The sequence below is a fragment of the Lates calcarifer genome, linkage group LG18 (genome assembly GCF_001640805.2).
Source record: "Lates calcarifer isolate ASB-BC8 linkage group LG18, TLL_Latcal_v3, whole genome shotgun sequence".
Lineage (NCBI taxonomy): Eukaryota > Metazoa > Chordata > Actinopteri > Centropomidae > Lates > Lates calcarifer.
The window spans coordinates 8907941-8934879 of NC_066850.1; the positions used below are offsets into that span (position 1 = coordinate 8907941).

The 26939-nt window shown below is 41.0% G+C and overlaps 1 protein-coding gene across 1 annotated transcript in view; it reads left to right on the forward strand.

The window, feature by feature from the left end:
• The window catches only part of lhfpl3 (LHFPL tetraspan subfamily member 3), a 34392-nt gene extending 9096 nt beyond the window's left edge, over nucleotides 1-25296 (forward strand). The window contains exons 2-4 of the mRNA XM_018680947.2: nucleotides 20066-20296; nucleotides 22227-22282; nucleotides 22824-25296. Of these exons, the coding sequence (XP_018536463.1) occupies nucleotides 20066-20296; nucleotides 22227-22249 (254 nt within the window). The 3' untranslated portion in view covers nucleotides 22250-22282; nucleotides 22824-25296. The remainder of the gene's footprint in view (nucleotides 1-20065; nucleotides 20297-22226; nucleotides 22283-22823) is intronic.
• Nucleotides 25297-26939: the final 1643 nt, after the last annotated feature.

The window sequence follows — 26939 nt, forward strand, 5'->3', positions numbered from 1 at the left end:
CACTGTATTGATTTAATTGTACGGTCAGTGGTTCAATCCCAACATACTGTCTATGTATGTGAAAAACATAATGTGCATAATTGATATTTTGGCAGAAGTGTCTGCCAAATCAATGCAAATCAATCCTCCACCCTCCATCATCCCCTCCATAGATGAGTTATGAATGTGGCATAAGAAAAAAAAACTTAAAACCAAAAAAAAAAGTGTCCTTTAAAGTCTGCCACCCAGATGATCACCGATCCACTTAATAGAGCTGTCAGCTTGAGAATAAATCAAAACACAGTGAGGTGGGGCGATATAAACGTGTCAAGGAGGGCAAGGTGTTTTATGGGGTGTGTGGTCTGGTGGAGAGGAAAGATTGAACATCATGTCCATGATGCTGCAATCACAGCCAGACTGCAGGTCGTCATATCTGCCTGTCAGCTGCTCACAAATCTGCTGCAACCAGGGTTGTTTTTTTTTTTTAAGTAAAGTTGCAGGATTATTTACATTATTTTTGAGCCATTTACTGCAGCTTGTTGATGAATAACATGTCACCCTGAGGTGATGATGACTTTGTCTTCAAAAATTAGCTGAGGCGTGATGGACAGATGAGGCTGCAGGGGCAGCTGGAGTCTGTTTGAGGTAAAGCGAGTGTGGTGTGTCTGATTGGGGAATGGCGAGGTATTTAGAGCCTTAAGTGTGACTGACAGTTTTGATTGCAGAGTAGTTAGGACGTGGAATGAGCAGAGAGATCCAGATTATGTGAGATGGGGAGAGGTACTGGAGACTGTCAGGGCTGCCAACCAGAAGAAAATGACATCCAAAGTCCTTCTTATTCAAAAGACTCTGGGACTGTAATTATACTCCACAAAATGGATACCCCTCTGTTCAGGTTAAATTGCAAAGAAATGAGCTGCAGTGATAGGGGTGTTTATTGACATGAGCAAATACACGTGGACACAAACACAGTATAATGTAATAGCTAGAGGCCACTTTGATTTAAGCATCAAAACACTGATGTTGTTTGGCTGAGATGGGGGAATCACAGCTACCTTATTACCTTCACCAAGGAAGTTATGCTCTTGATACTGTTTGTCTGTTTGCACAATATATTTTAATAAAATTTGATGTTAAGGCTGTGGACTAAAACAAAAACATGATTAGTTTTCAGTGAAGACCCAGATTAATTCCACCACTTGCCTAAGTGTATGTGTCCAAAAAGAACTATTAAATCTGGTACTAATTACTAGAAAAATACAGGTATTATTACACTGATCTTTTAGTCAGTACACAGCAGATCAAGTGCATATGTGAAAATGTTAAATCTGTCTCAAGTCAAACTTATGGTTTGGCATGTATTGAGCATAAGTTTGTCAGTAATAACTGAATATTTACTTGGATTTACATGAAGCTTTGTTTTTAAGGACATTATCTATTTTCCCTGTGATTACATAGCTCTTTCCAGGAAACTCCCTGTGAATAATAAATAAATGAAATAAAATGTCACTAGTTTTGAACTATGATGTGTGACTTTATTTTTTCTTATGGATTTAGTTCAGTATCGGTATAGACTCCTCACTCCCCGTATGCACATTTCACCCAGTCTTAGCCACAATTTGAAGCCTTTTGCTTTGTCCTTACGTACAATTTTCCTGCCAATTTCTGTTCTGTTTGTTGCCATTAAAGCAACTTAATAAGTATAAATGGTCATGACTCAGTGGTTATGTGTCAGATTCACTTCAAATTTGGCAAAAAAACCCCACTCTTGTACAAAGCTTTAATATTCCCAGGCAGCTTTTATCTACTCCCTGAAAATGATGGCCATTATCAGCTAATCAGCATGATTGCCTATCACTGTGCGTACTTTGATTCAGATCCAAATGCAGATTGTGTAGCATTTGCGAGGGTATGTGCTCTCTGATTGCTTTCTGGTTGCTTTGAATCCCTAAGTTCACACTAAATTGCGCTTTTATCCCACGGTTCTAGGCAGCTGCTTTATGGGGACAAGCATCCGAGACCTCACAGGCTCCATTACCTCGTCATTAAACCAACTTAAAGGAAGTGAGTTTATGTTCACGTTGTTATGAGATTGCTGAGGGCAATTGTTCAGTAATGCTGTTATTAAAAACTGTCAAACCTCAAACCACATTTGCTTGCATGGAGAAACACAGTTCCTGAAGAGTGATGGGTCTCTCTCTCGGAGGCAGCCTATAGCCTTGATTTCTGCTGTGTTTGCCAGAAAGAGGCTTTATACATGTTTCATGAGATCTGCCCAGTTCTCTTATGTTTTGCTGAGGCCAGGACAGGGAAACAGTGCAGCTTTGGAAGTCTGTTGGCATTTTCCAGAGCTGTGTTGGCCTTTAAATTGGTGGGATGATGATGGGATAGTGTCCAGTTGCCAGACAGAGAGAGCCGGTAGCAGAGCTGATGGGAAGATAACAAGGTCTTTCCAGGAGTCTCTGCAGAATGTGGATGTGCTGGAGTTATAGGACTTAATAACACTCCTAATCAGGTGCTAGTTACTGAGCAGCAGGAGAGCTAACAGCAGGGGATTTGGAAGGAAATGAGAGTGCTGAATGGTACGAGGAGAGGAAGAGAGAGTGATTGGCAGCTCTGAGTTTGACATCCCCAGTGTGCTGTTGAACAGTGTGGAGCAACAGTGTCTGTGTGTATGAAAGACAAGAGAGTGCATGTGCACGCAAGTGCTTGAGTAGGAGTGTCACTGAAGCGAGCACAAGCCGTCGTTGTTGTGTTTTTTTTTCCTCCCTGCGAAAGAAAATGTTTCCAATCTGCTGTTGTATTATCCTACTGTATTATGTATCCCTAAGGGAGCGTCACTAAATAGCTTGCCTTCTCCCTACAGCATGAGGGATCAGTGACAAATCCCCCAGCAGAGGAAAGTGATAATCTCGAAGAGCATAAGCTTGTCCCAGAGGAGAGTAAAATACTCTGCCTCTCTGTTTTTGCTGGTGCTTTTAAAGTCTTATGGGAAGCTCCTGAATAACACTAAGAAACGTATTCTTCAGAGTTGTGGATATCAGTCTGTTCTGCATATCAAAGGCTATCATGATGATAGATTTAATTGTCTCAGCTGATATAGAGTGCTTTATAATCTGATCTATTCCCTTCCAGAAAACTAAAATCATCTTTTATGGGAACTACATCTTCAAAAATGATTCACTGGGACATTGTAAAAATTTAATTTTGACTGAGTGGCTAAATTTTAATTTGTGTTTTCTATCCAATCCATCCATCCCATTCAGACAGTTTTGGACTAACTCCACTCAGTCAATCACAACTGAACTTGCTTCCTTAATTGATCCCTCTTATTACTTTGAACGGGAAAGCTTCCATTCTTCAGGGTCCTATTGGGGCTGCCAAAATGTAGCAGGGAAATGGAAACTGGTGCACTGAATGGCCCCATGTTATCTTACATAAAAACTATCCTGATGGATGTCATGCCGTGAAGTGAACACGTATTAATTTTGGGGGGAAAAAAGAGAGTGTTTACTGGATATAAGATGGGTGTATCCTTAGTTTTAGCATACGGCTCTATTGGCTTTCACTCGTGACATGCTAAATAAATGGGAGCAACAATGTTTCTCAGCCTCTGTCAAGACACATAAGAGCACGTTATGTCAAAAAATCCTGCCTTCGACATGATATATATGATATATAACGCGCTCTATAAGGGGTCGGCACAGTGAGGGTTAGCACTGTCGCCTCACAGCAAGCAGCTTCTGGAAGTTTGCATGTCCTTGTGCCTGTGAGGGCTTCCTCCATGTGTGCCAGCCTCCTCCCACAGTCCACAGTCATGCAGGTTAGGTTAATTGGTGACTGAATTACCTGCAGGTCCTCTATGTTGGCCCTGTAATAGAAAGATGACCTGTCTAGGGCATACCCCACCTCTCGCCCAACGTCAGCTGGGGTTGGCTCTCATGACCCTCAAGGAATAAGCAGTACAGCTAATGGATGGATGAATGCTCAACAAGGGATGATGTTTCCACCAGCTGGGGTTAGTTCATCACTACACATCACAGCAAGACCATTATTCTCTTCTTGATCCATGAAAACCAAAGTGTTTTTGCTGGATAACAGGTCTGATGTGAAATGGGTTTTAGATGGTTTTTGTGGTGGTGCATCATGTACAAATCCTATAGAGACTTCTGGGAATAGGTTCAGCACCTCTGTTGGTGGAGGCTGTCATGTCAAGCACAGCACTGAAGTCTTCCACGCCTCGTTAAGATTTGATTATCGCGTCTCCCCGGGAGTAATGTAATTAGTGTAACCGGGATAGTGGAGGAGGGGCGAAGTAGAGAGGCTGACTGCAGCCCTGCCCCGCTGCCCCGGCCTCTGCTGCTCATCCCTGTGAGATTACAGACCTACATTGAACTGTCACAATCTTAATCCTCAGATGGTCACCACCTTCTCACCGCGGACCAGCTCATCAGTGACTCCTCATTACCTCAGACGACAGGAAACTTCTGCAAAAGTTTCCCGCCAGAGCTAAAAACAAGCCTGAGCTTTGAGGCTCGCCTCGCTGTGATGGGATGTGACAGGCTGAACAAGAGGAACGAGACCCCGAACCAACAGTATGCTAAATCGACTGTTGAATGACTTTGTTGCTTCTTGATCCCTCAGGCCTTTCAATCTGAGCACGCAGCTCACAGTTGAGATATTCTGGACATCACAGCCAATTCAAACGACCTTGCAGATTAAATGCTGCTGTTGTTGCCATTGTCTCTCTGCAGCAGCCACTTGAGTCTTTTCAGAATAAATTATAAATACACAACATAACTGCTTGTTTATGAATAAGTCATTATATTCTTAGACATGAACGAAGGCCTCTGAGTGTCAGGTCTCTCTTGTGCTGCCGTTGTTCAGATATGCAGTCACATATCAGTCTTACAAAGTAAATATCCTCATTTAATCTGCAGTTAGCAGCAGTAACTACTCTAATAGAAATAATCTGATTTACTGTGGCTCCAAATTGCAGCAAGCTTTTTTGGCATCACAAATACTTACAAAATGAACACAAACCTGCAAAACTGCACCAAAAACACCCAACTAACAACAACTCCAGGTCTTACCCTGCCTCCACGGCTCTCCCTCCTCCTCCTCCTCAATCTGTTTGTATTTATACTCGGTCCATAGCGAGCTCTTCTCTCCCCAGCTTCATAATTATGAGATGAAGCAAGTTGAATTTCACTTAATTAGGACCTAAGGGCAAAGACAGAGAGAGAGAGTTACTTCACACAATTAATCTCAGCCCAGAGGGCGATGAGAGGGTATGATGTTTTACAAAAAAATGAGGGAATGTGGTGTATTAACAAGAAGACATCATGTTTATATGAACTCATTTACTATGCTGAGGAAACAAACAATACAGAGTACATCATAGCAGGTAATTACACTTTAAGAGCTTACTATTGAGTCTATCATCCTATATATCATCCTAGTTAATCTTTACATCGCCATGGAAGGATTATGAGGCCGTGGGCCCCCGTGCAGAGCCACTAACTCACCCCAACACTCAATTACAGGAACATTTTGCAGGATAATTGTTCCTCAAACATCCTGGTTAAAAACTGCACCTGAACTTCAGTACATGCTGAGGATGACATCACGCTGTCTTAGTCCTTGGGAACCATGAATGGATAACTTAATGGATATGGATATATATATATATATATATATATATATATATATATATATATATGGCTACTAACTAAATTTGCTTGGGGACAAAAATGGGCAGTTTTTTACATTTTTTTGAATGGACTGTGCCTTCAACTTGATTTTTTCCCCAGAGAAATAGATCTCATCGTCAGCCGTGACTTTAAACAGAACTTCTGACCTGGTGATTCTTTGGCTGTTTTCATGCCCCAGAGCTTCTGACATAAAGAACCTCTGACCTCTTCAACAATTAGGTTGTGCCCGGCACTCATTCTGTAAACAATCTGTGTGCACAGTTCACTGAAACAAACACATTTCGCGATCTGAGAGAAATGCGTGTCATCATCCAAAACGTGAAGAAAGAAAGATATTTTTTTTACAACTTAATAAAAGCTCATTTTGTCAAGATGCTGAAAAGTTGATTTGACTGCATTGTTGTCACTTTATGGGTCTCTGACATCCCGGGGCTCGACAGGTAAGCCTGTTGATCCATCAAGCAAGAGATGGTTATGCACAGGCACACTCTATAAAATAGATATTTGCTTCAAATTATCCTCTCTTTTTTTTAGTTGACTGTATCTGAATTCACCAGCATGTCTGTGGGCTGTTCTCGGCTATTTTCATGTTGGCAGGAAAAATAGTTTGCAAAACTCAATCTGAAAACTGACGTGCATGGCATTTCCAAGATGGAGACTTTTATTTTGTCACCATCTGAAAACAGAAAAGCCAGGGGAAGTGTGAATAATAGCACCAAAGATGGATATGAAAATGTATATTGAACCTAAAGTTTCCTCAGAGAAAAACAACAATAACAGAGAAAGGACAACCGTGTAGAGAAGGCTGTTGTTTTTGCTTTCTGTCTTGTCTTTTACTTTCCTTTGTGTGTTATTAAGTAAGCAAAAGGGGTCATATAACTACTGAGGATAAAAAATAATTCTTCTCCTCTACACTTGACACTGGAGCCTTCTTTTTCCTCTTTGTAAATAAATGACCATCAGACAGCAGCTATATAAAGCTTCTGTTTGATCCATTACACTTTGTAGCTGCTGTTGTGTCCTCCACAACGCTCTCTGACTGTTGTCAACACGTCTCTTCCTCTGCCGCTTCCTTCACGTGTGCGAGCCCAGAGGAGGGGCGGGCTTTATAGATTTCCCATCGGGGGTTTATCTTCTTGATCACTGGGCCGGGATGGAGCAGACAGCCGGTTGATTTATTCTCCTCCTCCTGAGTGAGGCAGCAGGACAAGGACATGGTGACCCATTTGAAACTATATCTGCCTCGGATAAGCTTGTATGTGTCCGTGCGTGTGCATTTGACTGATGCTCATTTCAGTGTGTGTTTGTGCGTGTGTGAGTTAATGCGTGATGCTGGCGTCTGCTGGTGTTGAGGAGAGTGACGCACAGGCTCAGATTTTCCTAATATATCAGATTCTGTGACGAGGCCTGTTATGACACCTGGCTGTCGTTGTTTGAGGGTGAGTGATGTTCAGGTGCTTCCTGATTTATGACACATACAGTTCAGTGAAGGTGGCGCCACACAGCCCAATTTTCAAGTCTAAAAAACAGGCTGTATAAATCTTTTCCAATGACAGTAGGAAGTCATAACTTTAAGAAAGCTACTTTCCCATTTTTGCAGATATTACAAGTGATGCTGGGATCGAGAAGTGGCCGATACATCAATGTTGTTCTGGTGGCAAATGTTGATTCTGCAGCTCCCACGTACTATTTATACTGTACTGTATACAGTATTGTTACAAGTATAGCATCATTCATTATAGGTTCATACATGGGTCTGCATCTAGGTGCTCACAGGAGTCACAGTTGTACACTTACATCTGCTCTAAACCATTTAATAAATATACGCTGCTTATTGGGGCTTCAACTGACAATTAAAGGTGGTGAAAAGTGCCAGTTAAACAGGGATGACAAGCTGTTACACTTCAACAGCAGCAGCATAACATAATAAACAGCAGCATATACGAATAATATATCAAAAACTAACAGTGATGTACCAAGAATCAACACATTCCTGAGGACAAGCGAAGTATACGGTCAGCCGCTCTTCCATCTCAGTGTTGCTGGCTCTGCTGTTTTCACCAACACTTAAAAATGTGTTAAAAGTGATGGTTAAACTTTGCACTTGAGTCTACTTTCTGGGCTGCTCAGTCATCCCGGTGTTTGATCTCTACACACCACCTTCTGTCTCTGTTGTTTCCATCTTCCCAGTATCCAATTTATGGCCAACAAATCCCTTGTTCTGATCATCTGGCAGTTCTAAAGTGCAACCACATTTCCTCCCCAAAGAACCAAAACAAAACTCACATCCATTAGATCCACTTCTGCTCAAATAGCTTTCTCAGCAGCGCATTTTATTTCCACAATCCCATTCTCTCATCAATCAATAACTTCAATAACGGAAGAGGAAGATGTTTGATGACTGCAGCCTCATACAGACATAACATCCAGAATATATTACGCTCCTGGACTATCTGCGGCCTCTTTGGAAGATTGGGCTGACTGAATAGAAACATAACAGCTATTACTGAGTCATAAATGTCTACCTGATTTTTTCCTGCTGAAATTACCTCTTACATTCAAAGACTGAATGGGACAGACTGAACCAAAATCCATTCAAGCATCAGTTTGCAAAGCCACAAGTCGTCTGCTCCCGCTGGTTTCCCTCTGAGGAAAAACGCCTAATTACACTGATCATCCATCGACGATTATAACAGTGGTATTGAGCTGCAAATGAGAAGGTGCACCATGCTGTGTGGAAAACATGACTTACAATGTTAACACTGGAAAACATGTTGGTGGGGGGATTGAATCAAAGAAAGCTTAGTGAAAACTGGGGGCACATGTAGAATACAAATGAGGTTTGAGCTTGAGGAGGACATCAAAAGGCTCCAGAGCTCATGTAGCAGCGCATTGAGGGTTGTTATTTGATAAACTTAGCAGGGGGAGTTAAGAAGTGTGAGCTGTGGGAGTGTTTGCATCCCGGTGGACTGACTTACGATTACACCGGGGAAATAGCAGAGGAACGATACTCCTTGCTGCAGTCAGAGGAGGCTCTTACAGGCTCTGAGTGAAGTGTTTTCGCAGGTATGCGTGTGCATTTGTGGGTTAACAGTTGCCTCTACTCTGTGGTGTGTTTGTTTACAGACACCTTTTTTTTTTTTTTTTTTTTTTTTTGAAGGTCATGGATCAGAGAACACAGGCGGTGTGTGTGTGTGTGTGTGTGTGACAGAGAGGGGGACGTGTGTTGTTTCAGTGATGTTCGCACCCACCTCAGCCACCCATTAATGCTCTTCCTCCCTCCGAGCTTGCCGGTTGCCGTAGAAACGGCTCTCTGCGCTGCTGCCGGCAGCATCCTATCACTCTCCTCTCCGAGAGATCACAAAGGCGAGCTGCTCGGGATCCTTCAGGGTCCTTCAGGAGCTGCAGACAGAGACGAATTGCACTCTGGGGAATTGATGCACCCTGGTGCGGGTTAAGGTGTCTCCATGGCAACAAGCATAGATTGAAGTCCCCCTGATTTGGCTAATCCATAAAGCTAACCGCTTTCCTCAGGTCACAGCCACAGGTCAGGAGAGCATCCCTGAAGCTGTGAAGCATCACAGCTGCATGAAAAGTGACTAGATGAGGGTTTTACTTCTCACATCAGTGTGACAGGGAGTGACAACATTTTCATTTATGTCTCCTCATCTTAAAACCTACTATAATTAACATTTTTTCATTAGCAATCTATCTAGTGACTATATGCAATTGAAGGCCATTACACATAATGATGAACCCACAGAGAATTATCACCTAACTCTGAATTTAATAATAAAATTTACACTCCATGATTTTCGTGGCTCTACCAGTCCATCAGATGGAAATATTCTAGATGTTCAGTGCATCTTTTTATGTCCATTTTCTCAAAATTCTGCCTGACATACTTGGCATCTTTGGAAACTTTAGGATTTGCACTACACTTTAAAATAAAGTTCTGTGGTGTTCAACAAACAAGACTGAAAAGCCAGAACAGCTACTAAATGGATCCTGTGGGGAGATCGATTTTGTCGGTTGCTGTTTCCAAAGTTAAGAGTGAATTTTCAATCCAATTTTTAAGTCAGTTTGGATGAGACATCCTTTAACCACTCAGAAGAATTGAAAAATTCAACATCTACAACTCCAAGGCATCTCGGCAACTCCGTCATCAAAAGCTCCAGAGCAGCTACTAAACGGACCTGAGGTGAGATTGTTTGAGTTAGCACGTGCTTGTGCTGACTGATCCGTCGCTGGGACAGTGTCATTGAGCTCAACATACCTCCACTGTCCTCAATCATACCAGCTTGTGTTTCTCTTTTCATGCCAGGTGGATTTTCCTCAGTGAGACAGTGCACTGAATTTATTTTTTCCTCCTTTCAGTCATTAGTGCTCAGTGCTGCAGAAAGAGAGAGGGAGACAGAGAGGAGGAGGGGAAGGCTTGAAAGAAAAAAAAAAAAAGAAGAGAACATGTACTCTCTGCCATCACCACAGATCAGAGACACATTAGAAGTTACTGAAACGGAGTGGAGCAATCCCCTCGGCCCAACTTCAAAGGCGGGCGGTTTTGGAGAGAAAATAAGGACAACCGTTAAAGATTCAGAAGAACTGCCAAAGTTGTCTACCACTTCAAGAACACTGTCACCACATCTGAGGAAGCAGAGAGAAGAGAGAGCACTTAGATGAAGCAACGATTAATCAAGCCTGTAGCATACCTGGGATTATTGTGAATGAAACATTCACTGGGTCAAATATTGTAAATAAAATCTGACCTTCTGGGCTTTTCCTTGCCCTCCAGCTGAGAAAACTAAATGTGTTATCATTGTTTTATTCCTCGCCTCTCACCTCACATGCCCGCTACTGAGTTGAGCCATGACAATACTGAGCTTCACAAACTCTTATCACTGTAGGGGGATTTTAGCTTTGCTGACAGCAACCAAACAAGGCTTAACACACGTTTTTCTTCTGTCTGGGATGCAGCATGGATCCTGTTTGGCAGATTTACTCCTCAGGTTCACTGGTGGGAGCTGTTAATTAATGGGAACACCTGCTCGAAATCACCCTCTATCTTCCCCCTCTGATAGATCTGTGGGAAAAACAGGGTCGTCATCTTCTTCCAGAGAACAAAATCTGCTTCGGATTATGGTCATGTGTGAGAATATGCTGCTCATACGAGCGCACAGACTGCTCTGGAGGGTTGGCGCATATGGCAGGGCTTTATTCATCAGAAGAGATGAAAGGGGAAGAAGTGGAGGAAGAAAACAAGAGAGGCATTTTGTGTCACATTCACACCACAGCACTGAGGGCGTTGGTGCAGTCCTGACGCTCGGTACTCATCCATACAAATCCACATATCAGCCGGAGCAGCGACAGCAGGCAGCCCGTCTCCATGGCGATGAAGCATCTCCCTCATCCAAGTGCTGATTGGATCTTCGATGTAGGGAGCGACCTCTCACTCCTGAACATGTTTTGTGCTCCAAAGAAATCAGAAAAAACTTTGATTAAAGCTTGTTTGAAAACTGAGAAGAAAACTCTTCCAACTAGGACTGACTTCAAACAAGAGAGGCAACAAAATCTCAGGCAGCATCAGTGTTTGGATGCAACTTCGTCTCCTGTGTACTGTAAGGCAGCAGGGGGCCTCACGCATGAGAGGAAGCTTCAGAAGGAGGAAAACAATACCTCCACCCCGGAGGATTATCATAATAACTTTTATGCAGATTATCACTAAAAGAAGAAAAGCTTTGTTTCTGCCATGCTGCTTTGCCAGGGGGGGGGGGTTAAAATGGGCCACTGGAGGCATCTCAAAATAATCCTAATTTTCTTACACACTTGTGAGCATTAAATTTGTGCAGAGTTTGTTCTCACATCATTACCTTAGGAGGCTTCAAGCTATTGTCATTACATTAACCTACATTATTTACAATTTTCTTCGAAGGAGTAGCACCGTCTGCCCTCCTCTAAACAGCGATTGGCCAATCAGAGCTCAGCAGAAGAAACTAGGCAGGAGAAATTTGTTGGGCTCTGGGCTTCTCCACATCTAGAGCAGGTATGCACAGGGGTGTAGTAGGAGCAATAATGTTATGTTTGACAGACTCATCAGTCGGTCCTCATCATAAAAGTGCTTTCTCTTGTAAAGTCAAAGGTGAAACACATTTGAAAATATGAACAATAAAGAATAAGTTATCTTGGTCTAGGTTGTCCAAGTGTGTGAGCTAAGCAGCTAAACAGGATTATGTTAGAATGAAATAGGAGTCTAATCTGATATTGTCCCTTATCATTACTTATAATCCCTGGTCTAATTAGCTCTACACTGCAAGACAAGAACAATGCAGTTTCATCTTCTCATTTTTGTGTCTTATTCTCTTGTTTATTGTCATTGGATCATGAACAAATAGGAGTGATAACTCTTAACCTGGGACATGTATGTCATATATTATATAGCCATCAAGTTTATATTTAAGAGCTTTTTTACAGGTGTTTTCTTTTTTTAAAAATCAGCTGAAACATTGAAAAGTTAGTTGCAAAATCAGCAGCCTGTTTTTATCTACTTTTGTCTGAAATAAAGGACGACTGTTTCAGAAATTACTAGTATTTTCATTTCCTTTTTATCAGTTTAAACTGACAGATGTAGCAGCAGCAACTCAGGGAAGAACCATCTGCTGAATTTCTACTGTTACATTTAAATAAAGTTTAAATAAAGGCGAGCATAACCTTGAACCAATGTCAGCTGCTTCTTTCTCTGACAAATGATAAAGCACTAATAATATAATAACTCTTAGACTTGTGTTTGGCCTGCTCTCAGAACAGCTCCTGCGCCTCCCTCTGCTCACAGATGATTAGATTGTAAATTTGATCCTCAATCAATTTTATAGCACTCCCTTCTCAAGGGACCATCCTCAAACTGCCTTGTGTTTGACACAGAGTAAAATTTTATTTTGCTTTTCAATGAATTAGTTGAGGAGAGTCTAATGACTGAGGTCATCCTAGTGAGTAAAATAAAGAGTGTGTTAGCCAGTTTATTTTTTTCTTTTGCACTGACATGACTGAGGTGATCCTGCTTTATGTCTCTTTAGTGTGGTTTCTCTGTCTGTGTGCCGTTCTCTGGTGGAGGAGCGTGATCTGTCTGGCGCTGCATTTTTAAACAGCCACTCTCATTCCCCCCCTGTCTCAAATGAGGTGCATTGGGATTCCAATCTTGTAACCCTTGTTCCCTGCCTCATTCCTCCGGTGTTCGCTCCCTCTCCCTCGCTCTGCCTTGTCATTTCAGTCCACACCTGAAACTGACACGCCAATGACACATGCACGCCTATATCCTCTCATATCAATATCCGACTTTCAGATTCTCTTCTGATACGTAATGGTTCTAATAATCTCATCCTCATTCCTCATTGTTTTCCTGTCATGTTACACATCTTGACAAACAAACACCACACAGTTACTAATGTTATTTTAAGCCTGAGCTGCAAACATCACCCACTTCTGTATTTGTTGTCATTTCCTGTCCTGTTGTCTTTATTCTTTCTCTTCTCCTCACTCTTGTCTCCTCATCTTTGCTTTATCTTACTCACCTCTCCCTCTCCTTCTCCCTCTTTATCATCCACAGTGATAACAGCAACATGGCATTAGTTGTTATAGGGGATGAGGAGGGAAAGGAAAAGAGGGGCATGCAAATAGTCTGTTGTATTTAGCCTGTGTGCTGGCATGCATACAGAGCGGCCCAGAGTGACCCCAGTCAGTGTCTGAATCACAGTTGAAAACAGCCATCAAAACAACTACTGGTTAAGATTTCAGCACCGCAGTGAGCAGACAGCTCTCTGTGACTGTTGACAGGGAAGTTTGGCTCATTGCTAAATTGAGGTCAGTTAGATTTGATACTTCTGTGTTGGTTATATTTACACATTGTTTGAAATAGCAGCTGAGCACCTGGTTTGTTTATGCTCTGTTACTTAATTCCCTCATCTTTGCGATTCACGCAGCGATAGCCAGTGCTGCTGACAGATTTGTACAATATGTTCATTATAGGGCCATATAGTAGGAATAAAACATCAACTGTCTTTGATTCATTTAGTGTCTGCTCTCGAGATTTCAATCCCATCACGTATTTTACTTGCAAATATGAATTGAAAGTCGATGCTATCATGTTTTTCATTGATGATCCATTCATTGTTAAAGTTTCCTGGACATAACTGTGTAATTTGACGTTTAGGAAATGTTTAGAAAACTATGGGACCTTTACAATTAAGTTACCAAAAAAGGTTTTAATTAAGAAAATTTAAATAAATAATAAATAAATTTAATTTCTATCTGTATAAATTTTAAATTTAATGTTTCCTCATACATTATAGTATAGAGATGGATTTTGTTTATTGGTACCATTACTACTAAATGTGAGAGCTGGTATATTTCATCTCATGCCAGTGTTCATAAAAATCCTTGATAATACAGGTTTTCACAGGCTGAAACTGTGTGATGCATCTTGTCTGTGTAGTGCCATTAATTTTACATTTATCTTGCTCATTGGTACACTGCACAGACTGCACACACTGAATGCCATGCTCCCTCTTTCTCATTAGATTCACTGGTGTTTGGGTGCATGTGCTAACACATATCAGCTATTTAAAATGCTACAAAGCTGAGATCACTCTACATAAATCTACAAAGACTTGCCTACAAAGTATACACACAATTTGTTTTCCATTTTCTCGAATCTTATGCATCATGCAACATGTGACTGTGAAACATTAAGTGCAGCCACCTCACAGCAGCCCATTAATCAGCTGTGCCAGTGGTCAATAGCACAGACAAACCTTTTGAATCAGTGGATCTAATACAAGAGGTGTTAATGAGGATGGTATGCAGCAGTATACGTGGTGCGAATCATACTCCCCTTCCTCCACTTTATCTTTCAGCTCACACACACACACACACACACACTCACACACACACACTCAGTCCTCAGAGGAGCAGAAGGGATCAGGGCAGGGGGGTGGAGAGAGAGAGGAGGAGGTATTTTGTACTCATACCTTCTCGCATCTGCCAGTTTCTGCCCCAATTAACTCCCATTAATGTAATTTGCCATGGTCCACCTTGGTGCTGATGCACAGTGCATACACTATGAGCTCTCTGCTCCACTCTCTACTCTCTGTACCTCCAGCCCTCAACCACACTTGCACATGCGCACAAAAACACACACAAACACACTTGCACATGTACTCACACTCCCTCAATAACTGTGATGTTTAAAGGAGCACGAATCGCACATAGTAGACAGCTACAGCTGGGCCTGTGAAATGCACCATAATGAGTGGCTTGATGTGCGTGTATGTGTGTATGTGAGTGTGTGTGTGTAAGAGCATGTGGAGACTGGACACTGATGTCTAGATTATGACACCTCCTCCTCTGATTGTCCCTGGGGTTGCTGCCAGCAGCTGTCAGCTGGGAAACCTTCAAGGAGAGAGGAAGTGTGTTGAGCATATGCGTGCGTGTGTGTGTGTGTGTGTGTGTGTGTGGAGGGAGAGAGAGAAATCCAATTCAGTAAGAGGATGCTACAATAAACTTCTTAATGGTAAACTTATTTTGTGAGAACTCTGAGATAATTTCCCTTTGACTATCAATAAATAATAAGACAGTGTAATGACACAGGCTACCATATAGAGAGCTGAACTACATATTATACCATCCGTTCTCCTTAATCAGTTCCCTCAGCACAGCCATGGATGTGTAGAGTCAGGAGGACTGTGATGAGCAAGCACCCACGGGAGACAAGAGATCCAAACCGCCAACAATCTGACAGCAGCAGCGCACACATTCACATGCACGCTTAAACACACAGACATACAAATGCGCAGCCTGGCAGGGCTTCCTAAAAACAGTATGATAAGTAAGGAAAGTCAAATTTATTTGTGTAGCAGCTTTTGAACACAGAGCCAATTCAGAGCCGTTTAAATAAGGCAAAGAAACACATTTTAAGACAGTATGAAGAGGGAGATGAACTCAATATAGAACTTCTTCTGTCCCAATGATAACCAGTGCAGTGTTACCTTTGTTTTCATTTAGAATGGTTAATATCATAGTACTTGTTTGTAGTAGTTAGCTATTGATGGCGTTGTTGTATTTTTGCTTCGTTAAGTATCATCTACCACCACAATGTCAACAGCTGTTTACTCACCAGTCTAGAAAAAACACTGAGAGTTCAGCACCAAATTTTATTCATTCTTTTACTCACCGAGAGCTGTCGTCAGCAGTGGAAAGCAACACCAGTATCAACTCTTGCTTTGTTTCTTGTTTTCCACCATTTCTTTTCTTTCCCCCCCGAACATGGTTTCTTGCCAGGAGCAGGTGGTGGTGGTGGTGATAACGGTCACTTGCCAAGAGCCTCAGCCATCGTTGCATTTACTGTTTTATAATAAAGATATGAAATAAAGAAACAAAGAAAAATCAGCAGATTCCCAGATATGAGAAGCTGGAACCAACAGATTTTTTTTTATCAGTTAAGAGCATCTTAACACCACCTTAAATCGTGTTTTTGCTGACCATGCTGCAGTGATGTAGAGGTGTACTCCACACTCCACTGGGTGTGGTTACAGATGCAACACAGCAGCTGTTTATAACTGCTTTCTAGCCTATTAGGTTCAAATCAAAGTAAGTGTCTCTCAACTAATCAGTTGATCCACTAACCATTTTAACACTCTTTATGCTTTAATTCAGTTTTATTTCAGCTGCCATCAGCAGAAAAAACATAGTAGACCTGAAAATTATTGATGAAAAATATGCATGCAAAACCAGACTAATCCATTTCTGTCTGGGAATCCAGAATATTTCCGCTCTTCAATACTGACTTGACCGAAGAAAGAAATATGATGAGAGGCTGAGATGTGGCACTGCTCAGTAATTGACCTCCTCTTCTCTCTGTGCTGGAGAGATGCTCTCAGGAGTCCAGAGAGAACTGTAGCTCATTACTACACCACCTCCTCCAATGTTAGAGTACTACCATCCTGAATGAAGCTTTCAGGTAAGAAGCCTGTTTTAAACATTTCTGAACAGCCCGTGCGCTCGATTTTTCAGTCGACCTAAATCATTTGAAGTGTTTGAATGTTACAAGCCTGGATCACTTAGCCGTTTTATGCTGGTATAAATGTAACCCTGAGCTTTTAGGATGTGCGGTTTGAAAACATCACTCATTTGAATACTCAAAATAAGCTGACATGATTCCTCGTCTGAGGGTTTCATAATATCTTCTATTATTTATGGCAGGGACTGTGCACGGGCTGCTGCTCTTTCTCTGTAGCAGAGCAGGCTGAAGTGATGTAGAGATGAGGGGAATTTATTTAGCATGAGATGAAGAGGCTGATCCCGTTGGCTTACCCCTGTTGTTACAGCACGTTATACTGTAGCTGCATGCCATTTGCAGGATTGCTCGGCATTACATGACATTTCTGTGCAAGCCTAAAAACAAAACAATTTTGCTGAAGATAAAAGATCGGCCTCAGCCTACTTTAGAGTCAGTTTTGAGGATAGAAATGATTTTTGTCTGAGCTTTTTCAGCTTTACAGATGACAGCAGAAAAAATTACATGTGTGCTGAAGCTAAAAGATTAGATTCAGTACATTTCAGAAAACAGGAAAAAAGTGTTTTTGCAGGAATCGTTTAGGTACTGAAGATAGCAGCTGAAAGGACGATAATGAGATCAGTCACTGAGAGGAAGTGGGATTTTATATTACATTTCTTTCGTACGTTTGGGCAAAGAGTGTGCACTGCATATTTGCCTTTACTTAGACATACACTATAGCTTTTGTGGCATCAAAACCTGCAGCTACTGGAAGCCTGAACCATTACAGCACAGAAACGGACATCATGAGGCGTTCAGATGAGAGTCAGAAACACAAACCAGTGCCTCTTTGATCTCCTGTATTTCTCTTCAACTCAAACTCTGCAGGAGATTTAAGATTTGCTCTTGAGACAGCATGCAGTTCAACTCATTCTATTAATATTACAGCTGAAGAGCCTGCAGGAGTAGGTTGTTTACACTGGAGAGACGTGTGTGCATTGTACCAAATCCTCTAATGTGAATAAATCAGAAGAGTCAATAATTCAAATTCTGACATGCATACATGGTACATTTAAAGCAGCTTCATTTATAAAATGAAAGGCATGTATTTGTGGATTTATATGTTAGAGATTTACAACTCCCACAAAACATGACATTAATAGCACTAAAAAGTTGTTGAAAAAATTCTTTTCACAATCAACACAGAATAGCCAAATGTTTCTTTGTGGATTTCACACATTACACTGTTTTCCTTCAAGCTTTGTTTTGGTGGCAAGGAGTTTGGCATGGTGTGCAAAATTGCATTCAAAATCTATGTCGTCATGATCTGTAAACTACTTTAAGTTATTATGGATGGAAGCAGTGTCAAAACAGGTGGAAAAAATTCAGGATAGGAAACAAAAATTACACTCCTGATGAGTGCCTGCTCTCCATTGTGCAACAAAAAGCAGCTCTAAGTGAAAAAATACATTTGTAAGAGGGTACTGTTGTGTCTAATAAAAAATAATATAAAGAAATGTATTTACAACAGTCTGCTGCTTTAAGCTGCCTTTTTCCCCTTTGCTCTGAGAAAATTGATCTCCAAACTCAGGGAGGCAGCAGAAAAGTCAATAGACTCACTGCCTCCTGGGAAATGTAGGCGTAGGATATGGATTAGAGCGCTTTTACATCAATACTGGTTATTATTACGGTAGCTTGTTGCTGCTGTTATCAGTACAATGTGTGAGGAGGAATAACTCATGACTAAGAGAAAAACAGACATGAGAGGGGAGGGAGGGCACAGCTGGCGGCCCTGACTCACCCAGACACCCATGTCATGTCTACTCATCATCTGTCTCTGTCATAAACTGTATGTAAAGGTCTCTACCTTACTACCAGTCCACTTATAGTGGCTACAATGAGAGCAAAAGGGAGAGGAGGGTAAGATGACAAACTGAATGGGAGGGGAGGGAGGGACACGAGTCTCCAGCGTTTCCAGAGATCCATCTGCTGAGTTGCTGGCAGCTCACATTAATGTGCTGACCACAGACACATACGCTTGTGCTGCTGTACTTGTGATGACCCTGAATGACATAATGCACATGACAGCTCCTATCATCACAACTACACCTTACATGAACTCAGCTCTTAACCTAAATCTAACTGCTGTAGAGCACTGATGGATTACTGAATGAATGTACACGGCACAAATGACAACAAAGGGACACAAAACAAGTTAAAAAAGATGCAAAATGAGAACAAAATGACACAAAACAAACACAAAGAGACACAAGTATGACTTGGCACACATGTATGACTTGGACTTGGTTCCTAATGAAGCACTTCTTGAGTGTACAGTCAAAACTATTTATTTATTATTTCACACTGACCATATCAAATGATCCTACAATTCCCATAAAGCCTCCCAGCGTGGTGACAGCCCATTTTCAGACTCCATGCCCATGCAGACTCTCTGTTAAACATTTCTAGTCTGCATCAGGTTTATTTTCTCAAAAAGAAAGTTCCCTCTAACACCACAGATAAACATGTATAAAACTGGTGGAGTGGCCCTTTAACATTAGCTTAAACCTCAGTCTGCCATTAAGCCTAAGTCTAAACTGTTCAAATGCATCCTCCCTTTCCAAAAGCATCCTTACTCTCATTATCTAAAACTCAAATTGGCCCTGATAAAGACACAACACCGAAACAGAACACTCCCGACAATCTGACTTAGCAGCATTGTCAACAAATAAATACAGACCTCTCAGACCCACAGTTGATTTGATTGCCTAGATTGGCTGTGGATGAGTCTGAGTGAGTGTGTGAATGTGAAAACAGCGCTCTACTGGCAGCAGAAGTGTTGTTAGATGACTCTGCTCTCTAACAGCTCAGTCTGCCATGTCAGCCATACAGCAGACGGCTAATGAAGGCAGCCCGACTCACCACATGGTGCTGTGGCATGCCATACCACATTCTGTCTTACTGCTTCTTCACCTCTGTCCCATCTCTGCCCTGCTGTCACATCTCTTCCCTTATCGCTCTGTATTTCTGCTTCTTTCTGAAATTTCTAATATCTACAGATCTTTTCTTTTTGCTGTCATACAGCAGCGGTTAACAGCCTTTTTTGTCTTCAACTTCAAGCTTAAACTGTAAGTGAAACTCCACACCAACTCCCGTGAGCACAATATTTTCACACTGAGTTCTGTACACTTCATATCTTATGCATTTTTCATGACCAGAGATGGGTTTTTAGGTTTGCATAGTGTCCCGAGTTGAACATAAGGTCCTCCCTCTTGGTAGCCAATTAAGGCCTCTACAAACACTTACCTGTCTTTCCCTCATCTTTATCCAGGTACATGTCTGATCCTGGGTTGCATGATCTACCCAGACGGCTGGGACAGCGACGAGGTGAAGCGGATGTGTGGCGAGCAGACGGACAAATACACACTGGGCGCCTGCTCGGTGCGTTGGGCCTACATCCTGGCCATCATGGGCATCATGGACGCTCTCATCCTCTCCTTCCTGGCCTTCGTCTTGGGAAACCGCCAGGACAATCTGATGTCTGAGGAGCTGCTGGGAGACAGTAAGGGCACACGTTCACATGCTTTTATTATAGGTCAACCTTATGGCAACAGTTTAGGGAAGATCCTTTTCTCTTTCAGCATGACAATGACCCTGTCCACAAAGTCAAATTCATAACGAATGTTTTTCCTAATTAAGTGTAGGAAAACTTGACATACCTGAATGGGACCAAATGCTGCAGCCATGCTACATTTATGTGTAGCAGAGGTGGGAGCAGGTCATCACTCTGTCAATTGTTAACTGCATAGAAAATAACATGTCAGAGAATCAGGGACAGAAATTTCATTGCAAGCTCCCAAGGCCATGTTTTAAGTACATTATTATTGTTGAAGCAGCAGTAAAATGCCCCAGGAGATTCAGGTAGTTAGAGAAACACTCTAAATCCTTATATTCCGGTGTCCACATGGAGCCAAGAAACAGTCAACAAATTACTGATAAATGAAAACACAGCCATCTAAAAACTGTTCAAATGAATCAGAGAGGAGAACTGCTTGCTGCTCATAGATGTATACAACCTGTGACAAGGGCTTCGCTTTAGTGGGTCACAAGCCAAAAAAGGTTGGGAAACACCAGACAAACTGATTAACCACCTAATCTTTTCAGCACTTAAATCTGGAGTAGAGACAGGCAAGTTGTGGATGAGTCGTAACCTGCTCTTTGTCAGATTTGTTCCTGTTGCAATACAGAAACAACCAGAATAATAGTCGGTCAGTTTATTACTTTCCTGAACCCATTTCACGATAATTTGTGGATGTTCTTTAACAGTGACAGTTTGGTACAAAACAAAAAGAAATAAACACTGAAGTGCTATTACACCTGAAATGAGATACAGGCTATTTCCAAAACAAAACAAAGCTAGTGCCACTAAACTTATTAAAAAATCAATCTGAAAGCTGACCGAAGTGTCTGCACTGTCTTTGAATCCAGTGCTGGTCCTGCTAAGATTTTATTCCACTCTGGTACGTGTCTGTGCCTAATTGGCCTTTCCATTAAAGCTCAATACAATAATGAGACCGTGCACATCAAAGACACCATCTGATTTCTGCTGCCATACCACACATCCCACCAGCAGCTTGAAATTAAAAATGTCCTCTTTTTTTTACGTGCATAATTTCACATGCGCAAGTTATTAATTTGCATACATTAGACGGATGTTATACACCACCTGCACGGCTGCTTTTGCTTGCTTCTGTTGCCAATGAGATTTTTCTTGTTTTGATTGGACGAGATGACAACTGCACTCAGACCCAGAGAGAATGATTTAAACAGAGCAGAGGCAGGAAGGACAGGAGAATACAGATGAAGGAGGACGGAGATGAAAAGCAATGAGAGAAGAGGGAGAAAGATGGGTGACTGAGAGGAAGAATGCACCAATAGCAAGGGTTAATTGAAGCCTGGGGATGCTGGACAGAGTCATGAATTACTAATGGCTGTTTACACAGCTTGCTGCCAGTCTGTCTAAATGAATCACAGCCACCCTATCAGCCAGGACACAGTCGCCTGTTAGCTCGTATAAGCAAAGTGACTGGGAGGAAGAAGCTATTATCAACCGAGAGACCGGAGAGGGGAGGACAAGACAGAGGGGAGGAGTGAGAGAGGAATAATGAGCCGAGGAAGAGGAGGAGAGAGGGAAAAAAGAGGAAGGTGTACATGAAATATGAGCCCGAAAGTGAAAATGGGGGATTCATCAAAGAGCAGATGAAGTTTAAATGGGATGTTTTTCTTATCTTGTCACTCAGGAGGATGGATAGTGACACCTGTCCAAATTTAAAAAAAGAAAAAGAAAAACAAACATCAGAGAGGTGTTTTAATTCTGCAGCTGTGGTGGAGAGAACTGTTAGTTTTATGTAACACTGCCACCTGCTGGTTAAAATCAAGAATGTTATTTCATCCTCTCCATACTGAACTGGCTTCTTTCCTTTTCTCCTCAGAGAGCGGTAATAATGCCATATAACCTCTAGTATGAGTAAAGCAGTCACACACACAGGTAAGGATGTTATTTGCGTGTAATGTAGCAAGTATGAAAACTTTTATCTTTAATTTGATGCTACTATTACTGCACCATAAGTAATAATCATTTACTTTTGTTTGATTTCTTTCTAGTATAGTAAACTTTATCCTTTTAACATTTAATGTAGCCTAGTTAATTTAGATGATGCTGAATTAATGAATCTATATTTAATCATTAGAACATTTTCTGCATTGTTTGCATGATCACATTAAGTGAGTAATCACTATCTGAAAGCATAAGGGTGTGTTTGTTTTCAAAGCTTATACAAAGTTAATTTGTATAATGAGCGATTTAGGTAGGAGAGAAATACTCCATGGGGCTCCCACCTACCTAAACTAAAAACATAAAAACACATTACAAGAATGAAAAACATTGAAAGCAAAGATGTTTCAGGCTATTTACTAGGCTTGCTGAATTACATTACATTAGATTAGAAGTGCAGACCAGAGGGAATAACCGATGTACTAAACTATACTAATTCCTGCAGATTCTACATTATTTCTCTTATCGCCTGCAGGTCTTGCTGCCTAGATGTGATGTTACTTCAGGATTCAGCTTCCCTCTCCTGGTCCAGCTTGTGCCTGGGATGCAGAGCTGATTAGTGAACAGATCAAAGAAGAGGAGGAAGAGATCTGGAAGAGGCCACACCACCTTGTGGAGGAGGACCTGGATGTCCCTTGTCCTCCCTGAAAGCTCCCTCTGTAAAATAGCCTTCTCAGTCATCTTAAACTGCTTATTTCTGCAGGATGAATTCTTAAAAAGACTTTCTGAGTTTACCTGTGTTGGTATGTCATTGCATCATCTTACCTGAGTTGTTCAAAATGAATTGTTCTCCATGTGGACGTGAGGAAAGCTGCCAGTGCACAGGTTCAGCTGGAGGGGGGAAAAGAAATCAGTAAGACTCTTGATGTGGTAGATCAGCTCCAGGACACTCATTGGACAAACACCACGGAGTGGCAGCCGCTCAAATTGAATTAAATCAAAACAAATTATCCAGACTTTGACCGACGCAAATAAGGACTTAACAGACTTGAGGTAAAAGCTGTCAGATCTTCTTTCTTATCAAGTCAACAAACTCCCTACATAAAGGAGTTTGGCTTAGACACTGTTTGACCTTTGATTTAAAGGAGAGTGATGTCAGTAAAGAAGTGAGGACTGAAGTCATTTCTAGGCTGGATTAAAAAAAAAAAAAAAGAAAAAACCGGTAATGCTTTGTTATAATTAAATATTTGTTGTGATAGAATCAAGAGGTAGTAATTAGAGGTTTTGCTGGTGACAACTTTGCATAAAGAGTAAAAATAAAAGTGCTCTAAATAAGAGAAAACATCAATTGTATAAGTCTATAATCTGTGTATAGCTATATGTTGATTACGTCTCTGTACATTGTCTTGACTTTGAAACTGGTCCATTATTAGTGTGTGCCATACTGTATCTTGTAATCTGACAGTATTGTGTGGAGAACTGAAACGGTATAGGAAATGCTTAACTGGAAAAAGTGACACTCTTGCGCTGAATCTTTTTGTTTTCTATCATTTTTCACTGTCTCAATGCTTAAAAAAACACTAATAACTCACATAAAGATTTGAGTCTAACTTAACGTTAAAGTTGATAATGTATGACGGAACTAAAGAAACAGACATTTTTACAGTGAAAAGTTGAAATTTTGCTTTCTAGCAGCGAGTTAATTAGCTAGGTGACAAAATAGCTAATGGCTGGTTAGCTTGGCTAAAGCTATCACGAAGACTGGTGAAAGCTAGCCAAGCAAATGAAGAAAAAATTAATTGACCAACACTTATAAAACTTTGTTTACAAACCGATGTGTAAAGGCGACCGTTAGGCCGTTACGTACCCGACTATGTCTTGGGTGTTGAGAAGTTGCCACCAGAGTTTAGCCAAGTTACTGCTTTTAATATCGAAGAAATACTCAGGCTAATAACCACCTATAAACCGTCGAAATGTTGTTTTTACACTTTGGTTTTTCTGCGGTTTAACCAAAAGAGACATTACATGCTAATGACAGGGTTTTCAAGGTGCTGGAGGCGGATTTTGTTACTTTAAGACCAAGATAAGCCTTCAGCGTTTGAGCTAACCTCAGCTAACAGGTGTTGCGCCTTTTACAGTAACACGTCAGATTGTGCGACACGTAAGTCATGGACATGTTATTAGGCCATATCATCCCTACTGGTTTTCACTGATATCTTTAACACTTTGGTCAGTGTAACCATGAAACCGGTCTTAAATCCCATTTTGTGTGCTAGTAAAACCGTATTAAAGTTTTATATTTAACTTTAACCATGTATTATCACATTTAAGTATACTTTATTTTGATGGGCAGGTCTACCAGCAAAATGGTAACCCCATAGTATTTACAAAAGGTGAACTTTTTTTTTTTGTTTTGTTTTTTTTTTTGTTTTTTACACAGCTGTTAACAATTAAATTGTGACCTTAAACACATATTCCAGGAAATTCCCTAATAAGTCACAAAATCTGATGGGTGGCAAAACTGTGTGTAACACTATAATACTATATACATGTATGAGAGTTGAAGCTTTTCATCTATTTTGCCATCAGAAAGCTAATGTTAAATTCTAAAACTATTCCTTTAACTCTTTAAAAAAGTAGGATAGTTTTGAGTGTCACACAGCAACTTTACCCTTGTGAATGTGCCTCCTTTGACACAACCCCAGTTATTTTAGGTGTTACCACATCAAGCTGAAGGGGTTTAAGTGTTTGTTTCACCAAGTTAAAACACACACCATTACTCCAGTAAGAAGACACGAGAAGTCTTTGTACCTTCCTGCCCTATCATCAAGTCACAATCCTGATCCCAAAGGTCTAGTGGGTAGTATTCTTTTGCTCCTGACTTGAACCTTTTCTGTATGGATCTGTCCAGATGAACAAATGTGGAATATGTAAACTTGACACTGAAATACATCATGTGAGACATAATAAAAAATAATAATAAAAAAAACACTAGCTTTTCCTATGAATGTGTTGCCTCTGTTAAAAACAATGTATTGAAATATATGAAGAACATAAATGTTCATATTTTACTTGGATTTCCACTGAGGGTGTGTTTCATGGTTTGTGCTAGACCTTTTTCTAATTGAAAGAAATCTTAATGCTATACCATATAGTGATAATTTAGACGAGAGGCTTCTACCCTGGGGCACCGCAATTGATGATTAAGCCTCTCAAGCCGATTCAACTATTTAAAAGAAACAAAAATGTTTATCTTGTACTGAATCTGTGACATCTAAGAAAAAGTGGCCCCAAATTTTTCAGTTTTAGAGAATAAATTCACATGCTGAGTGTTGCTTGTCCTCATTACAGTGAAGGGCAGGAGCGGCATCATAGTCACCAAGGACCCGTTGGATTCACTGACACTGGCCAAGATGGAAATATCAGCTCTGACATGCACACAGCCGTCTGGATCAAGGGCCATCTGCTCACATGAATCCTAATGGCCTACAGGGGGGCTGTAGACCTGTAACAGGAAAAATCACAGTGTAGTGTCTTTGTTAGATGAGAGTATGAGTTATCAATTAGCGATTTTGTTTTATCTGGACTAAAAGCTTAGAGCCATTTTAATGGCCTCGTGAGGCTGTAATAATCGTTACACACCAGAGAGCTAAACTGGACGGATGAACAGACGACTTTGCTATTCTTAGATCAGAACCATTAGTCGGGCAGATGAGGTCCGCCTGAGGAGATGCCTGCAACACAGGCTGCAGTCGAACAGTCCGTTTTGCTTTGGAAAGTCTCTAACACAGTAAAATGACCCAGAAGTATCCAAGTGGCAGCCATGATAAGAGCTGGTTGACTTCGCTAAATGCCAAGGAAAGGTGCTCTAATGCTTCCTTTCTTATCTCCTTTAACAGAGGGTACACTGGACCATACTTCAGCGAGAGGGAAGGAGATAATGCCGTCCCACAATTCCTTACGGCAGCAACATTTAAAGCGACCCACGTCGATAACATCCACGGCCACATAATAATGTAGCCTTGTGTTGTGTCCAATTCTCTTAACACCACAGTTGTCTATTCTTAAGTCCTGAAGAATTCTCCATCACATCTTTCACCTTCACTATTCGACTGAAGCCAGAGTGTTTCCTCTGTATGGTGGCCATTTTAGGACATCACAGACTCAATCAAGCTCATCTCCATGGTGTCAGATTAAGCTGTTTTCTTTGAACTGAATAAATGTGTGCTTAAGTTATTATTTAGCTCCCTGACACACAATGGTAACAACGTATACACATGCACACTATTTATTACTGATTATTCTGTCAGCCTTTAAATATCATAAAAATAGTGAAAAATGCCTGTCAAATTTTCCATAAGCTCATAGTAACGCCTTCAATCTTTTTTTTGTCTGATGAATGATGAAAAAGTAGTTTACTATGATGTAAAACAAAGAAACTTATTAGCAATTCCGTTTTTTTCAGCATTAATGGTTAGCAATGTTCTTCCTCCTGCTTTTTTCTCTGTTCTTGTTTATATTCCCTTTAGTTTGATGTATCCTTGCCCTATTTATGTATGCAATTAACCAATTTTCCAAGGGTTGTCGCTTAAATTTTATCTGTAATATCTTTCCCAATTCAATAAATGGGCTTCCTTCCTCAGGTTTCCAT